Below are 27697 nucleotides of genomic sequence, written 5' to 3' on the forward strand. Positions count from 1 at the left end.
GGGAGAAAATGCAGTGTATAAAAAATGTGATTGTAGCAGAAGGGCTTTGCTTTGGGTGGCAACTCAGTTGCAGAGAGATAGCTGCTTTAAAACATTGGGGGGGCCCGGGACCAACATCTTCTTATCACATATTTTTATTTTTCATTTGTATTATTAGGAGTTTCAGACAGTGCAATAAGAAAAGCAGAGGGGCAACCCTGTAGCAAAATGCTACAGAATAAAATTCAAAGATGATTGACAAATGCCACATCCCTGCTAAATAGATGGTACATTTATTAGATTACATAAAAATATGTGTGTTTGTTGAAACCATCAATTAACAATAAAAGGGAAAACACATAAAAGAGGTCAGTGGTTGCTCAGAATGACATGAAGCTTCCATAGAAGGACAGTTCAACTGGAAAAGCCATAACGATGAAGCTATAGATGGCAAAAAGCCTATATTTTCAAAATATGATGTTGCTCCAAAATTAAAGATAAAGAAAGAAAAGAAGAGAGGAGAGGGATGAAAAGTAAGGGGGATAAGAAGGGGATGAGGAAATGGAGGATAGGACAGTGGAGAGGTGTGGAAGGGGAAATGAAAGTTTAAGGCAGCTGAGTTTGGTTAGGTATAGAGAATCCAGGGTGCAAGCTATGGCAGTTGTGCTTGAACTTTAGAGGAATGTAATACTGGGGATCTCCACGAGTTAGATTGTCCATTTAGTGGCGGAAAAAATGAAGCACATATGTTTTGCAACTGAGCCTGAAACTCCCTCAAGGGGTTTGTTCAAGAGCGCTTCTCTTGGGTCTTTATCTAGGTTACAGCCTAGAACAATGTAGGATTAAGTGTATGTGCAGATCCACAGCCTTTCATGTACTTTCAGGCATGTCCACCAAATATGTAAAATAATGCCTTCCTGACCACATGACTGGAAACACAATGGGGGGTATTGGGGGTTGAAAGTGGCAATTCCAGATGTGCTAACATACTATCTAAAAATAAATATATATGAATTTTCCATAGCCAGTATAGTGCGGGAGAGTTTTGCCATAGCTTCTCATCAGGTTTCTTTACCCTGAACAAAAAAAAAAGCCAATACCAAATATCTACAGAGGGAAAGAGAAAGGGAGAAGAGAGAAATAGATAGAACTACATGCATCATGAAGCATCTTGTTCCACATGGGCTCTTTCTCTCTTTCTACAGTGCAATATGGTGGCTAGAAATCAGGAATATCAGCATTTCATACAGTGGGGATGCAATGTTTTTTTAAGTTTAACAGACTCCCACTTCCAAGCTTCAGATCTGCATGCTTTCACGTAATACCAGCCACACTAACATTTGAAAAGCTCTGGTGGCTCTTCAAAGTGAGGAAAATTATGTCACTACTCATACTTGCTTGCCTGTGTTGCTGGGTCAACAAGATCTGTGGTCTAGTAACTGTGAAGAATTGTAAAATTCTTATATGACCATTGGATCACCAATATATCAAATAAATGAATTAATGAAATAAATTCAAAACCTTTAAACCTGTCACACACTCAGCTAATAGTGGCTCAACCCCATGTAATGATCCCATAGAATGGGTGAGCACAGGGGGTGAGGCATATAGGGTGATTTACTAAAGGCAAATGGATTGTTCACTTTGCAAGGGAAGTGGCACTTTGTAAGGGCATTTTCCCCAGAGTTTACTGACTGAGTTTAGTGAGTTGAAGCTCTGCTGACTTTTATCACCCAATAATATGCAGGCAAAAAATTAAAAAAAATCTGTTTTTTTCCTTGCATGTGATGAGGTATTCTTTGTAAAGGGAAATCCCACAACATCCCCTTAGTGCTAGGAAAAATTCCCTTGCAAAGTGTAACTTCCCTTCACTTCAGTAAGTCAACTCCATAATGATTTTCATCGCCATTATTTTAATTAAAGGCATAAAAATGTTTGTCAATTTTAGTTGCTAATTTAGCTGTGCCTCATTGTAAGACAACAGCATTTTTCTCTGTTATATTTTTTTCATATATCTCTAACTGCCTCTGCTTTTATGTTCTTTTTTAAAGCTGCAGCCCTTCTCAGCATTGGTGCAGAAGAGTTCCAGGAGGCACTTACCTCGCACTGTGTGGTAACAAGAGGAGAAACCATCATTCGCACTAACACAGTGGATAAAGCTGGTGATGTCAGAGATGCCATGTCCAAAGCTTTGTATGGCAGACTTTTCAGCTGGATTGTGAACCGAATCAACACTCTGCTCCAGCCAGACAAAAATATATGGCAAGTAATGCATGTGTTTTCTTCTGTAAAGGTACTACAGTTTTTAAAGTGACTATATAAATAGCAAGTATCTTTCTATGGAATTTTAGAAGAATTTGGTTTAGGATACATTTCAATGACTCAGTGATGGGAACTGTTCGAGAGTTCTGACATAATAATGTTTGGTGCAGAGCTAAAAAGTTCTGTTGCCAGTAATGTAATAATAGCATTGTATGGGCTAAGGTTAGAGTTGAGGTTTAAGTTAAAAAGAATCTGCCATCTTGCCCATTTGGGGCTAAGTGTCAATCTCTTACTACTTCACCCCTGAGCCATTTATTTTCTGCTTTCCTACGTTTTCCTGATGATCCGTTGCTCCATACCAACTCATGTAAATACCCAATATTTCCAAGTATGGAGGAGCATGTGATCTCCTCCCAAGATGTAATGCTCAGGTCTAACTAATCACCCAGTCCAAACACCTGATGAGGAGGAAGATGTCCTCAGCCCCGTAACAACTCTCACAACATCCAATGTTAAGCTAACAAAGGGTTTGACTGTGGGAGCAACAGAATGGCAGGGAGCATTGGGAAAGTGAGCATATGTGTGTTGGGGTTGGGCTAATAAAAGTCTGAATGGGCAACATGACAGATTCTCTTTAACTTAACCCTCGACTCTAACCATAGCCCATATAATGCTGTACTTACCCTACTGGCAACAGAACCTATTATCTCTGCACCAAACACTATTGCGCCAGTACGATTCAACAGTTGACAGAGTCTATTTAAACTTTGTGTAAAGGTTCAAGGTAAGAGCTTAAGTATTAATGTTAAATGGTTAGGGATTTAGTGACTAAGTATTAGGTTAAGTGGAAAGGGTTCATTTTTAGGGCTTGGCATAGGGTTAAGGTTAGGGTTTTGTTAAGTTTAAGTGTTAGGGTCAGGTGAAGTTGCAAAGTTAAGGTTTGAATTTAGATGGTTTGATTAAGTTTTACAGCTTGGGTGAGAGGGAAGGTTAGGAGTCAGTCTAATGCTGAGTACACACGACTGGACTTTCCGGCAGACTAGGTCCAACGGAATTAGTCCGTCGGACAATCCAATTGTGTGTGGGCTAATCCGATCGCTTTTCGTTTAAAAAATCAGACGGACCTAGGAATAGAACATGTTTCAAATCTATCTGACGGACTCCATTCCTATCGGGGAAAACCGTTTGTCTATATGCTGGTTCAATGGACCAGATACGACGCAAGGGAAGCTATTGGCTACTGGCTATTGAATTTCCTTTTTTAGTCCTGTTTATGTCATCACGTTCAAAATGAAGAGACACTAGAACAGAAACTAATCAATTTGTGTGTGGCCAAGTCCGTTCGTTCGGAAAGTCCATCTGAACTTTGCCGAAAGTCCGTCGGGAAGACCGTCGGACCTAGTCTGCCAGAAAGTCCAGTCGTGTGTATACGACATAAGGTTTATGTTAGGGTTACGGTTGAGGACATGTAGGAGACAGTCTGATTTTCACTCTTTGCTGAACCCTTACAGTGCCAGTCCTCATTGCCAAAATACAGTATATGATTTTATGATTAGCTATGGGGAGGGGAAGAAATCTGTCTTTCACTGCAGTCATTGTGCTTCTTTGATTAGCCACTGTTGTAAAGTAGCAGCCACATTGGGGGAGATTTACTAAAACTCGAGTATTCAGAATCTGGTGCAGCTGTGGATAGTAACCAATCAGATTCTAACTTCAGCTTGTTCAATTATGATACACAGAAACAAGGTTTTTAAAACAGCCACAAATTTAATTAGAAAACAGGATTGAAACTGATTACTTTCACGCACATACCTAAATAAGTTTTGGAAGTCTAGTTTCCCTTTAAGGATGCCATATTTAGAAGCAACTTTTTTTAAAGTACTTTCTAATTACATTTATTCATGCAACTATAATTATAATAATGAGTGTAAAATATTCTCAAGTCTAAATAATATGCAAATCCTGACCAGGTTTAAGATATTACCTTAAGCCTATGACTGCCATGAAATTGTGTGCTAAAAGCAAAGTTCTCTTTTTGTTTCTAGCAATGCTGAGAGTGGCATGAACGTGGGCATTCTAGATATTTTTGGATTTGAAAACTTCAAACGGAACTCATTTGAACAGCTTTGCATTAACATTGCCAATGAACAAATCCAGTTTTATTTTAATCAGCATATATTTGCCTTGGAACAGGTAAGTTGTTCTATTCCTTTAGAAACAAACGGATCTATTTATTTTGTGTTGTTTTATTCAAAGCTTTTTAAAGTCCCCCATCATATTTAGAATTTTTGTGGTTATTTCAATACCAAACTATATGCATGAAACAATATTTCTAATCTAATCTGTATAAGTATCAGTTTAATTAAATTGTTCATTAAAATACCTGCATTAAATTATTTTTTCTTTTGCCCATGCAGGTTAAAATATACCCAACAGCATATCACCTTTTTATTCACCACTGCTCCAAGTGGCTGCCAGGACCAGGGAAAGAAGCCTTGCATAAGCTCAAAACTGACCTATCCAAGCCTTTTACAGGGTCTCCACACAATGTGACAGCACTGAGCCTATCAAAAGGCACTAGAAGTGTGGGGAGACCTATTTGACCCCCTTACTTTGCCATGCAAGGGAAAGGATAGGGTCACATTGAAAGCTTACACTTTAAGTTCAGTTTAACTGTGAACGTACAATAAAGTTGTGTTCTAAACACATCTCACCTGATATGGTTGTCTTGCTTTCTTTTTTAAAAGAAGGAAGGATTGATGCAGAGTCTACATACAATGTAGTCACATGATACTGGAAGGGTTTTTGCTCTGAAAAACACTTAATAGACATGACACAGGAAGGTAATGTGCTGTCAATTAACTTCTATGGGCAGAAGGAGAGCTTGGGAGGTCCCGATGTCACTGGACATCTGATGTCAAAGGTGGCATCAGAAGGGGTAAAATAGCTGCCATTACTACCATATAATGGGGCTGGCATTTAGAACCGGATACATCAGGAATGCTGGCTTGCTGAAATGCATTATCATAAAACAGTAAGGCACTTGGATTAAGGATGAGAACTGGTCCCTACTAAAAAGTTTGACTTCCAATTTAAATGAATTGTTTGTGCAAATTTTTTTATAGCTGTTAGGAACATTTTATGAATGAATTACCCACCAAGATCTCTGCACTTGCCACCGGCCATAGCTATTACAGTATATGGATTTGTTCCTATCTCTACTGATTAGTTTAATTCTATTTAGTAATTGTTTTAAAAGAAAGCAAGACAATATAGACACCTGGCATAGGATGGCAACGCCTAATTTAGAATCTCTGCGAGGATAATTGAATACATGGGTAAATTAATTAATTAAACCTTAGTGCTTCCTTTATGCAGTGCATAAACTGTGCATGTTCTCTAAACCAAATGCTTTATTTCATGAGTGTGATGTGTGATGTGTTCATGTATTTTTTTTTATAGCTGGAATACCAGAGTGAAGGAATAGATGCTGCTTTGGTGAAATATGAAGATAATCGGCCTCTCTTAGACATGTTTCTTCAGAAACCAATGGGTCTGCTTTCCCTGCTTGATGAAGAGAGCAGATTTCCCCAAGCAACAGACCAGACCTTAGTGGGTAGGAGAAGATATGAAATATGGTTCTCGCACCAAGACGCATTTCAAAAAATCATTTGGACATATTAGAAACCCTGTTCCAAACATTACTGTACTCTCACTTGTCTCCTTCTAGCTAGACATTAACCACTTAAGCCCCGGACCAATTTGCAGGCAAAGGACCAGGCCCCTTTTTGCAATTGGGCACTGCGTCGATTTAACTGACAATTGCGCGGTCGTGCGATGTGGCTCCCAAACAAAATTGGCGTCCTTTTTTTCCCACAAATAGAGCTTTCTTTTGGTGATATTTGATCACTTCTGCGGTTTTTATTTTTTGCACTATAAACAAAAATAGAGCGACAATTTTGAAAAAAATTCAATATTTTTTAATTTTTGCTATAATAAATATCCCCAAAAAATATATAAATTTTTTTTTTCTCAGTTTAGGCCAATACGTATTCTTCTACATATTTTTGGTAAAAAGAAATCACAATTATCGATTATTGATTGGTTTGCGCAAAAGTTATAGCGTTTACAAAATAGGGGATAGTTTTATAGCATTTTTATTATTATTATTTTTTTACTAGTAATGGCAGCGATCAGCGATTTTTATTGTGACTGCGACATTATGGCGGACACATCGGACATTTTTGACACATTTTTGGGACCATTGTCATTTATACAGCAATCAGTGCTATTTAAATGCACTGATTCCTGTGTAAATGACGCTGGCAGTGAAGGAGTTGACCACTAGGGGGCAGTGTAGGGGTTATGTATGACGTTATGTGTTTTTTTTTATTGTAGGGGGGCGTGGCCTGGCACGTGACGTCACTGATCGTCCTTCCCTATAAAAGGGAACAGATGATCGGTGACAGCTCTGTGACCCATTCGCGGGACACCAGCGGTGATCGGGTCCACTGGTCTCACGGCCACGGTCACGGAGCTCAGGACCGGGTTGGGAGGGAGCCGGTGGCGGCGTGCTCCCCGACCCATGGCTGGGCACTTAAAGAGCCACGTACAGGTACGTGATTGTGCCCAGCCGTGCCATTCTGCCGACGTATATCGGCGTGAGGCGGTCCTTAAGTGGTTAATATGTACAGTCAGTTAAAGAGGAAGTAAACCCTGATGAGTTTACTTCCTCTTTCATTCCCTGCAAAGGCAAAGCATAATGGACTACTATGCATCGCATAGTAGTCCATTATGTGTCACTTACCTGACACAGGAGCCAGCGAAGGCACCGCTGTCCCCCTGTAGTCCCCCGCATCCATCTTCTTGGTGGGGTCTCGCAGCTCCGCCGCTGTCATTCGGCGAAGCCGCGATGACGTCACTCCCGCGCATGCGCACGGGAGCCGACACGCGCGGCAGCTCCGTCGTTGAGAATGCCGCGCTCAGTGCGCCTGCGCGCCGCTGTCTACGGCGCATGCGCCGTAGACAGCGGTGCCTGTTTTCGGGCAAATATCTCCTAAACCATATAGGTTTAGGAGATATTTCTTGGACCTACAGGTAAGCCTTAATCTAGGCTTACCTGTAGGTCAAAGTGGTTTGTAAGGGTTTACAACCACTTTAAGTAGAGTGTACATACACTATGGGGGTTATTTACTAAAGGAAAATCCACTTTGCAATGAAAGTGCACTTGGAAGTAAAGTCGCTATAGATCCGAGGGGGACTTGAAAGGAAAATAAAAAACAGCATTTTAGCTCGCACATGATTGGATGATAAAAGCAGCAGAGCTTCCACTCATTTCAGATAGACCCCTTCGATTTAGAGTGACTGCACAACCCCCTAATATACCAAAAGTATTCTGACACTTGACCTTACACGTACACTTTAACCTCCTTAGCGGTAATCCCGAGTCTGGCTCGGGTTGGGAATTTCATTACAATAGCGGTAACCCCGAGCCAGACTCGGGCTTGCACCGCTCGATGCAGGGGAGGACACAGGTAACGTCACTTACCTTGTCCCCTGGATCCAGCGATGTCCGCCGCGCTGTGTGATCGAGCCGTCCTGCGCTCGATTCACAGTGACGAATGCCGCCGAGCTTTGTTCCCTGCGACGTTACGACGCACGGGAGCGGAGAACGGCGGCAAATTCAAAAATGTAAAAAGACACAAAAGACACACAGCACTGTAATCTTACAGATTACAGTGCTGTAGTAAAAAATACACACCCTCTTTGTCCCTAGTGGTCTGTGCAATGCCCTGCATGCACTTTTATATTATAAATACTGTTTTTTACTGCTTGTAATTTGGAGATTGTCCATAGCAACCAAAACATGTCCCTTTTTCATTTTTTTGGGGATTTGATTACATTATTGAATAATTTTTATTATTCTTTATTATATTATAAACTTTATCATACCCGGGATGTCCGCTAGACTCTGGTTTGAAGAGATTTCAGAGCGTTATTCCTAAGAATTACAGGACTACAAAATAAAAGCCAGATTTCCATGCAAAATAATTGTACCGCTTTCAGCACCTTATTCCAGACTGAAACATACCGCCAGGGAGGTTAAAGGCATCACAGTCTTTGTCTGTAGGGTTCAATATTGAGTTGGCCTACCCTTTGCAGCTATAATAGCTTCAACTATTCTGGTAAGGCTGGACTCACTCATCCATGTCTTTATGGACCTTGCTTTGTGCACAGGTGTGCAGTCACATTGAAACAGGAGGGGGCCATTCCCAAACTGTTACCACAAAGTTGACAACATGAAATTGTCCACAAGTTCTTGGTGTACTGACACCTTAAGAGTTCCTTTCACTGAAATTATGGGTCCAAGCCCAAACCCTGGAAAAACAACTCCACAACATAATCCCCCCTTCAACGAATGATTTGGACCAGTGCACAAAGCAAGGTCCAGACATGGATGAGCAAGTTTGTGGTGGAGGAATTTAGACTGGCCTGCACGGAGTCCTGACCTAAATCCAATAGAACACCTTTGGGATGAATTATAGTGGAGTCTGCGAGCCAGGCCTTCTCCAACATCAGTGTCTGACCTCACAAGTGCTCTTCTGGAAGAATAATCAAACATTCCCATCGACACACTCCTAAACCTTGTGGACATCCTTCCCAGAAGGTTTGAAGCTGTTATAGCTGCAAAGGGTGGGCCAACGCAATATTGAAACCTATTGACTAAGACTTGGATGCCATTAAAGTTCATGTGCATGTAAAGGCAGGCGTCCCGATACTTTTGGTAATATAGTGCATTTAGGTAGCACTCTGCAGCTTTCTGCAGTGTTCACACCTGTCTGCATACTTACGAATGCACAATATTTCAGACAAAGTGACTGCCTGTACTGTATAGAGTAACTTCTGGTAGGCTAAAAATAAGTAATAAACACTGTAATTTCAGTGCACATTTACTCAGTAGTGTGGAGGGTTCATCCATTGCCCAGGACAAGGTTGCAGAACTGTGCCACCCTTCCTTGCTGCTAGCAAATGACGTAGAATGTGTGTAGTTCACAATGCTTACTGTCTGCCTCTTTCTCTAGCTGCCCATGTATAGCATAGAGTCAGGGCCATCTTTAACGCAGGGCAAACGGGGCACCTGCCCTGGGCCCAATCTTTGTAGGGGGGCCCATGCCGCTACCCGTGAATTGGGGCCCCGGTGAAGGTTTTGCAGAGTGCACAGAGGACATGGGAGGCTGTATTCACATTCTAGCCAGCTGAGCGGGGGCGGGGCCAGAAGCTCCACTGACACTCTGACCCCACCCCTGTGCAGCCTGTATGCTCGGAACAGAGCGGCTGTAGTGAGAGCCAGTGATCGGAGTGGGAGCGTTAGTGGAGCTCCCGGCCCCGCCCCCTCTATACTGGCTGGGGAATGCAGAGGTTGGGGGGCGGTGCCAGGAGCTCCACTGACGCTCCCACTCCGATCACTGGCTCTCACTACAGCTGCTCTGTTTTGGCCCCATCCACTCTCAGCTGGCTAGTGCGGGAATACAGCCTCCCGTGTCCTCTTTGCACTCTGCAAAACCTTCATCGGGGCCCCAATGCATAGGTAACGGCCCCCCTTCAAAGCATCAGTGCAGCTCCTGGCTGTTGTAGTGAGAGCAGAGAACGTAAGCCCCGCCCACACACCTGTAAATGTATGTAGTGAGTTTGGCTGGCCAGGTATGTCCTATCTCCCATAAAATGCCTGACTGCTTAAACCCTGAGCTGTGTTATTCAACTGTAAAGCTGTGCATTGCTGAAAGTTCTCTGACCATCACCTGTATAATGTCTGCAGTCTCTGAGTATCTCCTGCAGTATGTCCCCAGTCTCTGATTGTCTCCTGCAGTATGTCTGCACTCTCTGACACTCTCCTGTAGTATGTGTATTAATCTGCCCCTTTACTTGCTCAATTATTTAGGATTGCTCCACTGCTCAGTGAGAGGTAATGATGTGCATTAACCTGTAGCAACCAATCAGCGAACAGTAGTGATCTGCTTTAATCTCTAGCAGCCAATCAATAAGTGGTAATGATGTGCATTAACCTCTAGCAACCAATCGGCAAGCAGAAATTATGTGTTGTAACCTTTATCAACCAGCCAGTGAGCAGTAAGGATAGGCTGTAACCTCTGGCAAACAATTGCAATCACTGCCTGATCTGCTGCAGTAAACTGATTTTGAGTCTACCTGCTATTTTTTGTATGTCTCAGAATGGAGGGGGCAAGAAAATGTTTGCCCAGGGCCCAATCAAAATTAAAGATGGCCCTGCATAGAGTGGGCACATGAAAATCACTTGTTTTCTAACAGCTGGGATGTGGTTGAGCATGTGGCTGTGTGGCGCAAATTGAGTGTTTTGAATCAGTAACCTTCAGAGCTAACATGAAGCCCCTGCCTGCTGGTTTCCAGTTATTGCTCTTAAGCATGTGTGCAGTGAGTGGAATGCTTGACAACACTGTGCCTGGGGAGGCTCCCTCCTGACCCCTCCCTTGTCCATCTACATAGTTCCGTTAAATTCATCTAAATCAGACCACTAAAAGCTGTGATTTGTTAAGGTCATTGTCAAATCTGCAGCTGGGTTCACACTGTTGTACTGCAGTAAGGGGTGCAAATGTGCATTTGAACGTTGGTTTATTACATGTCATTAATTCTTAAATGCACCCCAACACACTGTGCTAATTGACGTGTATTGTAGTGCACCACAATAGATGTATTTTTGTGTGTTAGGTAAGCAATTTGCATTAACACACCATGATAGTGTAAATTATAGTGTGAACACAGCTTGGAAGAACACCTGGTAATCCTGCCATAAAGGTCTTTGTTATGGCACTGTCTGTTATGTGTTGACAACTGTCTTACGTTTGTGCTCCTGCATTATCACTCCATATTACATTCAACACTGGTGAAGGCTACAGGTGGTCATGCCTCCATACATTGTGCAAGTAAAGACCACCCTTTACCATCAGGAAGTTGGTCCAGTGCAGCCAATATTTTAAAAAAAAAGGTGAAAAGAGTATTTTATGAAAAAAAAATAAAGCCATGGAAATTGTTTGTCATACAAAGTGAATTATCATGCAATTAGAGTTGATAACTGTCTTTAGTGCTTCCATCGGAAAACACCATTTACTGAGAACAAGGACAACCAGAGATCAGTTTCAACGCCCTGAGACAATAATTACAGTGGTACATAATTCTTATACATTAAAGTAGAATTTGTATCCCAGACTATGGGTCTGTCAAATTTCTTCAAAGAGTAATAAAAATAGTACTTTATGTGTGTAATTTTTAGGGAAGAAAGAAAAATTTAAGACAAAAGAAAGTTGTAAAATTTTGTGTAGGATTTATGCTTGCAGCAAGGTTAAAATATAAACTATTTTTTATTTTCTGTGCTTAGGTGAAGTAGAACTACAACCAAAAAGTGTATTTTTTCCCCCCTGGTTTCGGATATGGGAGGGGGGATTTAGACACTGTCCGGTTTTTATTGTTGTTCGCACCCCCAATGAAAGCTAATGTGCATACTGGTACCGGCAAGGAGCTGGGGAAGGAGGTCACCTAGACATAAAAAAAAAGAAAAAGATTAGATGGAGACACTTCTGCAAGTTGATTGTCCTGTTTGAACCTATATTAGAAAATTGTGAGAGATGTCAAACCAGCCATGTAAATGCAGGCTTAATTTAAAGCAAAGCAAATAAAAAAAAAAACATGCTTTTGTTTCCACAGATAAATTTGAAGACAATCTCAGATTCAAATACTTTTGGAGGCCTAAATGTGTTGAGCTTTGTTTTGGTATCCAACATTATGCTGGGAAGGTAAATCTACATTAATCTCTACTTACTGACATCTTGAGGATAACTGCATGAAATGCTAAAAAGACGTAACCATTTTTCTTTTAATTTAAGAACAACATGAAAATTCAGCACCTTGCACCCTTAGAAAGTATATATTTAGAGCAATTTGGTTGGATCATATCTACCGACATTGCGCACCACAATGCATACTAGTGCATTACAGTGCATTGTGGTATACTCCAATGTAGTTGTATCAAGTGTGTGCTGGTTTTGTAATTTAAAGCGGGAGAACATCCTAAAGTGGAACTTCCGCTCATCGGAACCCTCCCCCCCTCCGGTGTCACAGTTGGCACCTTTCAGGGGGGAGGGGGTTGCAGATACCTGTCTAAGACAGGTATTTGCACCCACTTCCGGGAATAGACTCCAATGGGAGTCTATGCTGTTTCCTGTCTCGGCGAACTGTCTGCATGGGACACACACGGGTACCAGAGACAGCGCGGACCATTCCCATTGCGCTGCACGACTCGCGCATGCGCAGTAGGCAACCGGGAAGTGAAGCCGCAATGATCAGGAATGGAGGCGGCAGCAGCCGGGACCCGAGCGATCGATCTGTCTCGGCTGCTGACATCGCTGGACCCTGAGACAGATGAGTGTCCATTTATTAAAAGTCAGCAGCTGTAGTATTTATAGCTGATGACTTAATATTTTTTAGGTGTAATCCCTCTTTAAGTTGCCATTCAAAATGTTGCAGTACCATCCATTAAAGGTGTATTTTACTGCATGTTACCAAAATGCATAGTTCTAAATGAGCGCTAAAGGAACCCTATGAGAAAACTATAAGGGATGCTCTAAGCAACTTTAAAGAGGAAGTAAAGCCAAACAAAAAAAATAAAAATACACCCTGCAAGGCAAAGGCATAATGAGCTAGCATGCATAGCATACTAGCTCATTATGAATAACTTACCTGAGATGGAAGCCCCCGAAGTGACCCTCGTTCTCCTCCTCCGATGCCGCCATGTATCCCGGAGTGACTTCCGAGTATCACGGCTCCGGCGCTGTGACTGACCGGAGCCGCAATGATGTCACTCCCACACATGCGTGAGGGAGCCGCTACTAACGGCATTATCACCGTTAGCAGCGGCAGGCTCAGTGCGCCTGCGCGCCGCTGTCTACAGTGCATGCGCCGTAGACAGCAGTGCCTGTCTTTTGCAAATATCTCCTAAACCATGTAGGTTTAGGAGATATTTCTTGCACCTACAGGTAAGCCTTAATCTAGGCTTGGCTGTAGGTAAAAGGGGTCTGTAAGGGTTTACAACCACTTTAAAAGTGGTTGTAAACTTTAGAAATGAAATATGAACAAAGCATATCCCTCTATAGTGTTTACTTGTCTCAGTTAAAAGCACTAAGTGTAATTTCTGTCTGCTGCTTTGTTCCTCTGCTATCAGCATGAATCACTTTTGACAATTTTCCCTGACACCAAGAGAAAAATGATGGCAGAGGGGGACCTTCGGCAGTTTGACAGCCTCAGCTCTGTTTCTGTGAACTCTGTGAAGAGGGTGTGACTCTTCCATACAATCAGTTGTCAGACGTCTCCTCACTGAGCTCAAAGAAAGTGTAACTTCGTGAAAACAATAATATAAGTATCCTTCAACAGTGTGGCACTGTGGATACATAATAGATCAACATGTGCCACATCCGAAAAGTTATATGGAATGAAATAGAGAAGGGACTATGGACTTTTTAGGCACCATCACAGGAAAAAAGTTTTTTAAATATATAAAATAAATGTATTAGTTTAAGAAAGTTCATACAAAGCTTTAAAAAGTTTTTTCACAACCAATAGTCATATCCATATATAATGTAATACATATTACCGCTACTGTAACCTAACCAAGTTTCAGTTGGAAGCTATGGACACTTTATGTTGTAAACATTCCATAGTTAAGTCGAAAATCCAACAGAAAGGTGGAAATACAGGATTGGCGGTAGAATCATAATGTTCAAGTCCATAGTCCCTCCTCTATTTCATTTTAAAGTGTAACTTCAGCTCTCCTCCCCCTTTTTTCTGAACTCTCAGACAAGCTTTCTTGAATCCTGGACGTTGAAAGAATTTGCAGTGTATCAACATAGGTCACTCACTTTACTGGGTATATGCAGGGCCGGGACAAGGGGTGGGCAGGAGGGACGGTTGCCCTGGGCACTGTGGTATCATGTGAAGTGGGGGGGGGGGGCACCACAAAGAGATGGGGGAGGGGATTTGTGTTGAGAAGTGGAATTTGGGGGGGAGGAAGCGGGTAAGAAATGTCCTAGGAGGGCAAATATGGGGAGGTGTGCAAGGAATGGTGATCTGGGGGGATTTGTGTTGGGAGGGGGGATAGGGGAAGAGGATTTGTGTTAGTAGGGGAGGTTGGGAGTATCTGTGCTGGGGGGGAATTTGTGCCAGATTGGGGAGGGGACTTTGTGCCGGAAAGGAGGATTTGGAGTGGGGGAGAGGATTTGTGCTTATATGGGTAATTTGAGGGATAGGGGATATGTTCTAGGAGGGGAGACTTTTTTGGGGGGGGGATTTGTGCTAGAGCCATATGGGTAGAGAGAATTTGAGCTGGGGTAATAGGGGGCAAAGATTTCTGCTCGGAGGGGCAATTTCTGGAGCGGGGTGGATTTGTACTGAGAGGATGGGGATTTCTTCCTTAGGTATTGAGCATGCTTATTAGTATAATTTTTTTTTTGGAAGGGAGGTTTTTTTTTTTTTGCTTACACATAATGCTCATACATATGGGGGGGGGGGGGGGATGCAATTTGGCATGGTCGCCGTGGGCTCTAGATGACCTTGTCCCGGCACTGGGTATATGTGAGGGTTTACAACCGCTTTAAGTATACTTGCAGCTTGGTTCTCTCTGATTTCAGTACTCTGGGTCATGAACTGAAACAAATAAGCAAATAAAGTTGTAAAGTCAGAACTTATGATCTCCATACTTGTTCCAGGTCAGTGACTCAGAAAGCATTATAGCCATTTGATCAGCATGACAGCCAGGCATCTGGCATTTCATAAGGATGTCAGCAGCCTCTATATTCTCTTGGTACAGGTTTCTTTTAACAGAACACCTACTTGAAGAAGCAGAGCAGCAGATTTCCTGGCTACCACCATACCTGAGACATGCAAAGATGGAAAATCTCAACATTTTGATAACCAATCCAATACTTCTTGTCACTTTTAAGCAGTATGAAGAGAAGAGGTTTTTTATCCTTATAGTGAATATTTCATATGATGTGTATGACATGATTTAACCGATTTGATATCGGGTTTTGGCAGAGGACAAATAACTAGTAACCCTTATTCTTCCTGTCGCAGGTCCTGTATGATGCCTGCGGATTTCTGGAGAAGAATAGAGACACTCTGCCAGCTGATATCGTGGTTGTGCTGAGGACATCAGAAAATAAGCTTCTTCAGCAGCTTTTCTCAAGCCCTCTGACAAAGACAGGTATTTCCTCCCTGTCCCCTCTGTCTAGGTGTCCCTGCACCCCCAGTTCTGACTATATAGAAAACAGGAAGCTGTGAATATAATGTTTCATAGTAAATTACGTAATTGCAATTATTTCATGCTACACCCAAATGACTCCATAGCAGGTGGGGGCGGCATATAGACAAACTGATGCCCTCCATTTTCCTCCCGCAGCCGCTGAAAGCCAGTGGGAGGGAGAGGAGGGGAAGCAGGCTTTTATTGGCTGCAGAAGAAAAATTCGGGCATCAGTTCCTCTATATGCTGCCCCTCCTATCCAGGTGTATAACCAAATGTAAAAGGGAGGCCACACAGGCCATCTAGAGCATAGGGCCAGGTCCCAATTGTGACCCCTATAGCTATGCCAGTGGCATGCGGCTTGCTATTTGGGCATTCGGAAGGGATGAGGAGCTGAGAGCACTGGCTGGGGAATCCAGAAGAGGAGGTTGGGTCTGTTCTATGCAAAACCATTATATATAACCGGTAAATATAACAGGTTTATTATTTTAAAAATGAGCCTTTACAATCACTTCAATCAAGGTGAATTTTTTAGTGTAGTGGATAAAGTATTTTTAATGAAAAATATAGTAAAAATTTTTATATGACACCTAAACCTAAACATGCTACAGTGTTGGCAGGAAATAGAAAAATGTAACAAACAATAAACCAAAAAGAGAATCCTGCTTAATATAAAGAAAATGGGGGAAATGAAACCAAAAAGCTGCATCTAATAATATATTGTTGCTCTACCAGCTCTGCATTATCACCTCCAAGAAAGGGAACACTTTTGCTTGTTTCCATCAAAATGCACCTGTGCCCAGATTACAGACATGAAATGATTTACAAGTTTTTAACAGGCAGTAAAGAGCGTTGAAACAAGCCCTCACTTATCTCTCTAGCTAAAGTTACTGTGGAGTAATTTATCCTCAAGGATCAGATACTCTGAAATTGGGTTTCAGTCAATTTCTAACAGTTTATTATATCTGCAGTTTACATTGGAAGTCTGGCAGAGTGCAAAATTTCCACTGCCCTATAAAATAAGAGGAGAGGCGCTGTGATTTGAGAATAATTTCTCCATAGTGCCTATCGCTATAAGGGTTATTGAGGACTTGTGTGAAGGGAGCAGTGTTGATGTATTGTAATACTTCACTGAAAGAAAGGAGCAGCATGTGTAGTAGGTGAATTGAACTCATAGGATTTAAGGCAAATTGTCTATGCTGGATTTACTTAGGGGAAAGCTGCCCAATGCAGCCCAATGCATATGGTATAAATGGGCCCTTAACATGATCGTTTATAGTCTAGTGCACTTCTGGTTGTTTTTTTTTTTAAATATATTTAAACCTACTATCTATCTATCAATGCATCACAGCAAGGACAGTCACACAGTGGGGTTGATCTACTACTTTAGTCAACTAGATGGTGCACTTTGCAAGTGCAGTTGCTCCAGAGCTTAGTAAATTATGTAAAGCTTCACTTTGTAAAGAATACCCAATCACATGCAAATAATTTTTTTTTTTTTGCTTGCACATGATTAAATGATGGAAGTTAGCGGAGCTTCTGCTTATTTACTAAGCTCTGGAGCAACTGCTCTTGCAGAGTGCACAGTCTATTTGACTTTAGTAAATCAACCCCTGTGTGTCACCATGTATGTTTCTCTCTGTGTGACATTCAATGTGAGTGCAATGGAGACATGTCCTAGGGAAGCATTTGTTTTTTTTTTTTTTACTTGTTGCAGTGTATAAATTCTGGTATATCATCTCAATGGAATTGAGGGAGAGTGTTGATGGTAGTTTAGAGTTGTATCCTGAAGGTGGCACTATTGGCCTCTTGTCTACAGACAGCACTGACAAATGCCTATTCAGTATGCCAATGTGGTTCACATTTCTCATTTATAAGCATGTGCTTCTGTGTTCAGTATATAACAAATGTGTTTTATTTGGAGATGCTCACTTTTGTTTTTCACATCTGCTCTGACCTCATTTTAACATTGCTTACGTATGATACTTTATAGTCAGGGACATAACATAGTAGGATCTATGGCTGCAAATAGAGCCTGCATTATCCTGAATTGTGGCAAAAAGTGATTTCTGTACCTTCCAACCCCAATTTCCAGGCACCCGTCTTGGTTTCAAGACCTATTTCTGGAAATAGCTGTACTAAGCCCTGTCTGTTAACTATGTGCCTTAACCTTAACACCACAATGCAATTCAGGGCTGATTTATTATAAATTTGTCGTATGAAGAATCGCAGAGCCTGCCATTGCTTAGGTCTAGGCTTGCCACTTCACCCCTTTAAACCAGAACACATATGAATTATACAGGTTCTGAAGCTAAAATAATGCAGATAAGGCACCAAGTGAGTTTAATTACCACCTTAATCAGCCACAGAACCTGTTTAATTAATATGTGTTTTAAAGGGATGCGGTGGAAACCCTACTTAGGTCCCGTTCTGAAATTGCTAACTGCTGAAATAAAGATAATTGCGTTCTTCTCTATAATGGGTGACTATAGAAAAAAATTTCTGCTGACGCTCTGATTTCTTAGTCACTTCCCAGCCTGGTGATTGGACAGTGAGATAATGGCTGCACATTACCGAGGTCATCGCTGTGTTCTTTCCTTCTGTAAGCAAAAACAGTATTGGCTCACAGGAATGGTGCTATTAGTAGTAACCTCAATGGCTCTGAGGACTGCCCTATTCTTTCACCAGCCTGGGTGGAATTGTGCAGGGAATTGCAGAAGGACGATATAAAGATAGAATGGGGTACATTTATTAGTTGTACAGAGCCTTTGAAAAAGTATTCATACCCCTTGAAATGTTCCACATTTTGTCATGTTACAACTAACAACAAAATGTATTTTATTGGGATTTTATGTGATAGACCAACACAAAGTGGCACATAATTGTGAAGTGGAGGGAAAATGATAAATGGTTTTCCACATTTTTTACAAATAAATATCTGAAAAGCGTGGCGTGCATTTGTATTCAGCCCCTTAACCCCAATACCCCTAACTAAAATCTAGTGGAGCAAATTGCCTTCAGAAGTCACATAATTAGTAAATAGAGTACATCTGTGTGTAATTTAATCTTAGTATAAATACAGCTATTTTGTGAAGCCCTCAGAGGTTTGTTAGAGAACCTTAGTGAACAAACAGCATCATGAAGGCCAAGGAACACACCAGACAGGTCAGGGATGAAGTTGTGGAGAAGTTTAAAGCTTTGAATATCTCATGGAGCACTGTTTAATCCATCATCCAAAAATGGAAAGAGTATGGCATAACTTCAAACCTACTAAGACATAGCCGTCCACCTAACCTGGCAAGCTGAGCAAGAAGAACATTAATCAGAGAAGCAGCCAAGAGGCCCATGGTAACTCTGGAGGATCTGCAGAGATCCACAGCTCAGGTGGGAGAATCTGTCCACAGGACAATTATTAGCCCTTGTACACACGGTTGGACATTCCGACGGAAAATGTCCGATCGGACCGTGTTGTCGGATAATCCAACTGTGTGGGGGCTCCATCGGACTGTTTCCGTCGGAATATCTTACGGACAAAGTTTTAGAGCTGGGCTATAAATCTTTCCGACAACATGATCCGATCGGACTTTGTCCGATTGTGTGTAGAGAATTCCGATCGGACAAAGTGCCACGCATGCTCAGATCAAATTCCTAGACCAAAGCTATTGGCTACTAGCCTGATGTAGTCCAGTTGTAACGAAATAACGTCATCACGTTACGTACGATCGGATTTTCCGACAACTTTGTCCGACCGCGTGTATGCAGCACAAGTTTCGGACAAAATACGTCTGAAAAAATCAGACGGATTTTGTGGATGGAATTTTCGACCGTGTGTACAAGGGCTTATAGTTGTATATGGTTTGTCCCATATGGTTTGTGCCAGGTTTAGTTGTGCACTCCACAAATATGACCTTTATGGAAGTGTGGCAAGAAGAAAGCCATTGTTGAAAGAAAGCCATAAAAAGTCCCATTTGCAGTTTGCGAGAAGTCATGTGAGGGACACAGCAAACATTTGGAAGAATTTGCTCTGGTCAGATGAGACCAAAATTGAACCTTTTGGCCTAAAAATAAAATGCTATGTGTAGCAGAAAACTAACACTGCACATCACCCTTAACACACCATCCCCACGTGAAACATGGTGGTGGCAGCATCATGTTGTGGGGATGTTTTTCTTCAGCAGGGGCCGGGAAGCTGGTCAGAGTTGATGGGAAGACGTATGGAACCAAATACAAAGCAATCTTAGAAGAAAACCTGTTATGCCGTACACGACCGAACTTTTCAACAGCAGAGTTTCGGCGGAACTAATCCGTCAGACAATTTGATCGTGTGTGGGCTCCATTGGACCTTTTCTGTAGAAAAATCTGATGGACTTTAGAAATAGAACATGTTTCAGACTTTGGTGTGATCGTGTGTAGGCAAGTCCGTTTCAGCGGGACTCAGTCAGAATGCCGCTGAAAAGTCTGTCAGAGTTCACTCCGAAGAAAGTCAGCAGAAGACTTGAGACTGGGGGCGTAGGTTTACCTTAAAGCAGGACAACGACCCTAAACATACAGCCAGAGCTACAATGGAATGGTTTAGATCAAAGCATTTTCATGTGTTAGAATGGCCCAGTCAAAGTCCAGATCTAAATCCAATTGAGAATCTGTGGCAAGACTTGAAAATTGCTGTTCACGCTCTCCATCCAGTCTGACAGAGCTTGAGCTATTGTGCAAAGAAGAATGGGCAAAAATGTCACTCTCTAGATGTGCAAAGCTGGTAGAGACATCCTCAAAAAGACTTTCAGCTGTAATTGCAGTGAAAGGCGGTTCTACAAAGTATTGACTCGGGGGGGGGGGCTGAATACAAATGCACACCACACTTTTCAGATATTGATTGGTAAAAAATAAATGTATCATTTTCCTTCCACTTACAATTATGTGTCACTTTGTGTTGGTCTATCACATAAATTCCCAATAAAATACATTTATGTTTTTGGTTGTAACATGACAAAATGTGGAAAATGTCAAGGGGTATGAATACTTTTTCAAGGCCCTGTAAGTAATCATAGTTAAAGCAGAACTACACTGTACCTGAGCACCACAAACCGAAAACACAATTTATTTCCTTTTTAAAATCACTTTAAAAAACACCCCCTAGCATTTCTTGCCATGGCCATTTTGAGTAAGGGCAGATGATTCATGTAGCATTTACTTCTTGGAATCTATTTGCCCTTGGCTCAGGCATGCAGGCAAGAGCTTGTGGTTAGCTGAGAAAACTCCTCTTCTCCTCCTGAAGACTCCTGGGATGTATGACATCATTTGCCTAGGCATGGAAACCAGGAAGTAACTGAAGAAACATAAGAAAAAAACATTTTAAACCAGTAAATATGATATACGTTCTTATCTATTTACTAATGCTAGCAGAAATAGTCAATGCTGATAGAGTGAAGTTCCGCTTAAGTGCCGGTTCACACTGCTGAGTGGTGTGAGATCGCAGACATTGCATGTGATTTGCACTACAGTGCGGTGAAAATCACATGCAATGTCTGGGTAATGCAAATTCAGCCATACAGATAGTATGGCTGAATTTGCATCGCATTCAGACCAAACTCGCACAGGACCCTTTTTTGGTCCACAGCAGAATCACAACCAAGCGATCTGAATCCTGTCGGGATTTGCAGATCGCACTGCGATATGCAAACTGAATTGGGGGTGTCATTAACTTTTAATTGACATTCCCAGCAGTTTGCATAGGGCAGTGTGAACTGCTGTGGGGAGACATGCGATGCGGGAACCCGCAGAGGATTTGCAGGTTCCCGCATCGCTGCAATGTGAACCGAGCCTAAGGCCGCGTACACACGGGCGGACTGTCTGCCCAACTAAGTTCGGCAGACAATCCGACAAACAGTCCGTTCAAAATTAGGATGAACGGACTTGACCACACACGATGAGCAGACAGTCCGCTGAAAGCGTGCGTGATGACGTGTACAGCACGTACGACGGGACTAGAAAAACGACGTCCTATACACTGCAATGCAACCTTCGGCCGTGTAAACCCTTTCTGAGCATGCGCCATACTTAGTCCGTCCAACTTGCCTACACACGAGCGGACTGTCCGCTGAAACCAAGTTTGGACGGACAAAACCAAGTTTGAACGGACTGTCTTACGGAAATTCCGTAAGACTTTGTTCGTCAGACTGTCCGCTGAAAAAGTCCACTGAAGCCCACACACGAGCGGATTGTCCGCTGAAACACTGTTCAGCGGACTAAGTTGGGCAGACAGTCCGCCCGTGTGTACGCGGCCTTAGACTCATGTGATCTGTTTCTGCTGCAGACCAAAAAAAGAGTCCTGTGTGAGTTTGGTCCGAATGCAATGTGAATTCAGCCATGTTATCTGTAGCATAGTGCGGTGGGAATCACATGCAATCTTGCATAACACAGCAGTGTGAACCGGCACTTCATGTTTTGCTAATAAGTGTTTTGTTTGGAGCAATAGGAAAAATGTATGAGATTAAATTGTGAACTATTGGCTCAACAACAGATATGATGGGATTTTGGTCTTCTCTGCATTAAGGTAAAACTTTATACACTTTTGAGCCATCATGCGTAGCACACCCCCTAGGGAGTCGCAGGTATACTGGGATCCCCCATCCTGCACAGCCAGGTACACGGAATTTCCACGGGCACTCAGAGTCAGAGAACAGGCATGACCTTGTTTTGGTTATTTATTGAGGGATAACAAATTGGATAGGAATGGGAGATTATGGGATGCCCATTTGACTTCAGAGCAAACTTCAGGGACAACTCTTCCTATACACAGTCTCTATATACAGCTCCTTTTCTTCCTCCAGCACTCACTTGTCACTCAGTTCGATGAACCAATAGCCTATTACAGGCAGGAACCCGAGGCAACTTACATGTGTAGCAAAGTTCAGTATCCAGCTTACATTTCTCTCGTGGCCACTGATCCAGCACCACCTCTTCAGGCACTGCCAACCCACCTGGCTGCAGCTGCCTCTTTCACTACCCCTCCAGGCTAACCTCTCCCCACAGTCCTCCAAACTGACACTCAAACAGCACCCTAGCTGACTTTCAGGAGAGCTCCCAGTTGCGCTGACCTGCTCCCGCTGTCCTCTCTTCTTGCTCCCGTGCCTCCAGGAAGGGTTTCCTCCATGTGTTTTAGGAGGAATCTTTCAGCACCCGAGCCCCAGGTCTCCCCCCCCAAACTAGGGGGTACTCTCAAGGGTACTCCATCTCCATCTTCCACCTGACTGCCCCTGCTGGCATGGCTTCTACCTATTTATGAGGTGGCTTGCCCCCTTCCAGACCCATTTTGTTGGGAATTGGTTCCCAACCAACCTAGCTTCCATCCACTGCATCTAGAACATTCTCCAATGTTCCAGAAAACAGGGGGAGGCACCAGAGGAGCTGTCATATGAGTCAGTGATTTATTATTAATTTATTATCGCTGTTTTCTAGCTGGTCTAAAATCATTTTTGATGTAAAGGTACAGTTTTGGTTGCTATGGACAATCTCCAGTTTCCAGGCATAAAGAACAGTTTTTATATTATATATATTTTTATATTATAAAACTGCATGCAGGGCACTGGGCAGAACACTAGGGACAAAGGGGATGTGAAATAATTACATACAGCAAAGTAATCTGTAAGAATACATTATACTGTATGTATACTGTGTGTTTCACTTTTTGAATTTGGAGCCGTTCTCCGTCCCCATGCGTCGCAACGCTCGCAGGGCACGGAGATCGGCTCCATGATAGATCCGGCGGAGCGCGAGCCACTCGTACAGCGGGGGGACATTGCTGGATCCAGGGGAGAAGGTAAGTAATATCCGCCTGCATTCAGCGATGCGGTCCCGAGTCTGGCTCGGGGTTATCGCTTTTGGTACATAACTTCCACCCCGAGCCAGACTCGGGAACAACGCCAGGGGGGTTAATAACACTCATAGGTGTGCGCAGGGCCTAATCATGCCTGTGGTGCCGATTGCCCCATTTGGCCGGGCTTCCCCTGTGTTGCGGGTTCGCCCCCTGCAGTGCTGCTGGCTTCCCTCCTCTCCTTTCCTCCTGGCTGTGCGTGGGATGTTTCAGAATGGAAAGTAGGGGAATGGCTAGTAAATATGTAATTTACCAACCCCTTCCTTTTCTAAATTAACGCAGTGAACACACTCACTTATTGTGTTCATTCATAACTGAAGCATAGTAAACTAACAGCACAGAGCACTTCCCATTCATTCACTGTCCAATGCAGCTAAGGCTGCAGAGAAAGGCATGTGTGTTTGAGCTATAGGGGTGCACACCCTAATGCAATAGGCTGTGCACACTTATGATAACACTGTCCACTCACAATAATAAAAAGATCTATCTGCTGAAAATCACTTCCGGAAGAAAGTATTTAAAGGTTGGCGAGAATCCCAATTGGTTGGTGGGTTTTCCTTTCAACAGTCCATAGCCCATCCAGGGGGTGCCTGAAGCTATCTGATCTGCCTGGTGATAGTTGATAGCAGAAGTTCTGCCTGCATACAACAAAAAGGAAAGCCAGGAGAATGCCCAGTACAAAACTCCATAGGGCCATTTCATAATAGTTTTGACCCTGACATAGTCAACCACAAATCGTTATGCTTTGCCCATCTTTTAAGTGTAACCAAAGGCATTTTTTTTAATGTTGGCTAGAGTAAGGAAGGGTTATAACCCCTGTGGGGGTTTTTTGCCTTCTGAGTCCATAGGGAACATTCCCCATCACTTCCCGTCCAATAGCCAAAATACTAAATTACATGAAATCCCTCTAAAGTGAAGGAATCCCGGGGTGTCACCAGGGATACCAGAAATAGTGTCCCCATTGGAAGATTTCCCCACTATTACTGTTATGATGTCGTCTTTCTCTTTCAATGATAATGGTAAACAGGACAAATAGAGAGGGTGAATCTCCTTAACAGGGGCACAGACACCAATAAAAACTGACAGGTGTTCTACTTACTCTCTATTAAAAAAAAGTTTTGCCTTCTATTACACTTTAGGCAAACTGCCTTTTTCAGCCACTCTGACCCCAGCCTCAGTGTGTGTTGGCGAGACACTAAAGCTTTGTTCAAATGCGTGGCTAGGTGGCGGTCAGTGTTGCCAACCAACCAGACTGAAATTTACTGATACGACACGCAAAATTTACTGGCACAGTCAAGTTTTTACTGCAATTTCCAAGAGTTACAAAGTTACAGTTTTAAGTGCAAATTTCAGTATTTAGGCTACAAACAAGTACAATATGCCATTCGCAATGTGATCTAAGGTAGATATTAAGGCAAAAACATATTTCTATTTTATTTTCAACATACTAAGTACCGTATTTATCGGTGTATAACACGCACCTTTTTCCCTTAAAATCAGGGGAAAATCGTGGGTGCGTGTCTTATGCCAATCACCACCGATCCCCTGCCAATCTCTGCTGACCGCCACCGAGATACACATAGCTGAGTGTACTCGGCTCTTCTCGGCTCCACTCACAGCCTAGGCCAGTCCCACCATTGGACCTGTGTTATGTCCATCATAGGGCGGGACTGGGCGTGACTGTGAGTGGAGCCGAGAAGAGCTGAGTACACTCGGCTATGTGTATCTCGGCTCCGCCCAGTCCCTGCGATCTCGGCGGCGTTCGCTCCGCTCTGGCAAGTCTCGGCGGTGCCAATTTTAAATCGTCCAAGCGATGGACACTGGGGTCAAGGCTGCACTGGGGAAAGGCTGCACTGGGGCAAGGCTGCACTGGGGAAAGGCTGCACTGGGACAAGGCTGTACTGGCAATGCTGCAATAGACACTGGGGGCAAGGCTGCACTGACAAGGCTGCAATGGACACTGATAAGCCTGCATTGATGGGCATTTAAATGTAAGGTTTTTTTCCTTAAACTTCCTTCCTAAAAGTATTTTTCCTTTAAATTCCCTCCTAAACTTGGGGTTCTTGTTATACGCCGGTGCGTGTTATACACCGATAAATACGGTAAGTAGCTCAGGGACTCAGAAGGGCAAGAAATTAGAATGGGCAGCACACACACACATGAAATTGACTCTGATAGCAGAGTGCAGCACAGATGATGATGACACCTCACCAACTCAACATGCCCCCTCCTGAGTCACAGGGACAGCTTCTTTCCAAACCAGGTGGTCCCTTCAGTCCAAAGCAGTCCAAACAGCACTGGCGGTGATGAGGGACACTGAGTGGAGATGCAACGACCATATTTTTGGTTGGAAACACTGTTATGTTTCCACATGCTTGTTGGTCTCTTCATATTGTTCATTTTCCAGCCTCTTTTTACTTAGGCCCCTTTCACACTGGGGCAGTGCGGGTGCCGGCGTTAAAACTACGTTATTTTTAGCGCCATTTTACCATTGTTTTAGCAGTGGTATTCGGCCGCTAGCGGGCCCATTTTACCCCCCTGCTAGCGGCCAAGAAAGGGTTAAAACCACCGCAAACCGCTGCTGCAGTGGCGCTTTGCCGGCGGTATAGCTGTGCTGCCCCATTCATTTCAATGGGCAGGAGTGGTGGAGGAGCGGTGTTTACACTGCTCCTTCACCACTCTAAAGATGCTGCTAGCAGGATTATTTTCAGTGTCCCGCCAGCACACCGCTCCAGTGTGAAAGCCCTCAGGCTCTTTCAGGGCGCTTTGCAGGTACTATTTTTAGCTTTGTAGCGCCTGCAAAGTGCTCCAGTGTGAAAGGGGTCTTATAATAAATTCCAATTTTGGATGTCTGTGCAATGAGCATTTTTATTTCTTTATATATATATATATATATATATATATATATATATATATATATGTATATGTATATGTATATGTATATGTATATGTATATATATATATATAAATATATATATGTATGTATGTATATATATATATATATATATATATATATATATATATATGTATATGTATATATATATATATATATATATATATATATATATATATATATATATATATATATATGGATGCCAGATCTGTCCATGGAAATTATCTAAACTTTTGAAAGAGGAATAGGCTTAACTGCTAGCTGAGTGGATCGATTGATGCAGAAGGATTGCTGGGGCAATTTACCAATACTTACTTTGTGTGTACCCTACACACTGACGGTAAGGATCCGTTGATTGGGGTGTTGGTGGTGGCTGTTCTATCCCCTCTTTCTGATTGTTGAACAAAGATTCAAACAACTTCTCAGTTTTTTATTATTGATGGACTTTTATTGTCTATTATTTTAGCGCTACACTTTTTATTAAATTTTTTGTTATTGTGTCCAGCAATATTGTGTCAGCAGCTTTTTCTTTATCTACTGTATATCTTTTAGTACAACAGATTCTTTTGTTTTACTGACAGTCCCGCTCCTGGCTTGCCTTGCTCCCTTCCTGGAGACCCGCTCCGTTCAGCTTCCTTGCACTGTGACATCACACGACACACTCAGGCACCGCCTCTGCCAGACACGCCCCCGCTGGGGCCACCTGAACATTCTGTAGCAGGCACTTGGATGGTCTCCATCGTCTCCAAGAATCACAGCCATATTTTTTACTGGCAACCTTTTCCTGTCAATGGCATTTATTGGTAGGAGAAAAGCGCCCCTTTTTTACTGGCTGCCAGTAAAAAATACTGACGGTTGGCAACAATGGTGGTGGTAAAAATATAAGGTTGAGACCTGTTTTTACCACTCCCCCAGAGCCAGGGCATGCAGGGCTGTACACATGCTGTGACCACTTTTTCTGTCCTTTGCAACTGCAGCAAGGTTTAAACTGCATGTCGTATTCAGTGTGCGTTACCACTGCTGAATGCGACTAATTAAAGTTTATGGGGCCGTGCTACAACCATATATAATGCACACGATTGTGGTACAGAATTGCGGTATTTAGAGGGTTAAATCACGTAGTAAGGAGGAGACATATTGTCTCTACCACCTGTAAATTGCCAAAGTGGATTGCTTTTCAGAGTGGCGGTATGGGCTGCCACACATGTGAACAAGCCCTAAGGCTATCTAGGCAGTTGGGGTGCTTAGTGTACCTGATGAAAACCCAGGTACACTAAGCATTGGTCATGGGTCACTCTTATCTGGTGAGGGGCTTAGGTCGGGTCTAATCAAGCTTTAGGAGGACTGCATTCCGTGAGCTCAGTTTGCCATT

The 27697-nt window shown here is 42.8% G+C and overlaps 1 protein-coding gene across 1 annotated transcript in view; it reads left to right on the forward strand.

The window, feature by feature from the left end:
* The window catches only part of MYO3B (myosin IIIB), a 583926-nt gene that overhangs the window by 322559 nt on the left and 233670 nt on the right, over window positions 1–27697 (forward strand). Inside the window, exons 18-22 of the mRNA XM_077447966.1 lie at window positions 2031–2241; window positions 4287–4434; window positions 5704–5857; window positions 11977–12065; window positions 15397–15526. Coding sequence (XP_077304092.1) covers window positions 2031–2241; window positions 4287–4434; window positions 5704–5857; window positions 11977–12065; window positions 15397–15526 — 732 coding nt within the window. The remainder of the gene's footprint in view (window positions 1–2030; window positions 2242–4286; window positions 4435–5703; window positions 5858–11976; window positions 12066–15396; window positions 15527–27697) is intronic.

Source organism: Lithobates pipiens, unplaced genomic scaffold, assembly GCF_037356315.1.
Source record: "Lithobates pipiens isolate NorthernLeopardFrog02 unplaced genomic scaffold, aLitPip1_a1.2 Scaffold_22, whole genome shotgun sequence".
Taxonomy (NCBI): Eukaryota; Metazoa; Chordata; class Amphibia; order Anura; family Ranidae; genus Lithobates; species Lithobates pipiens.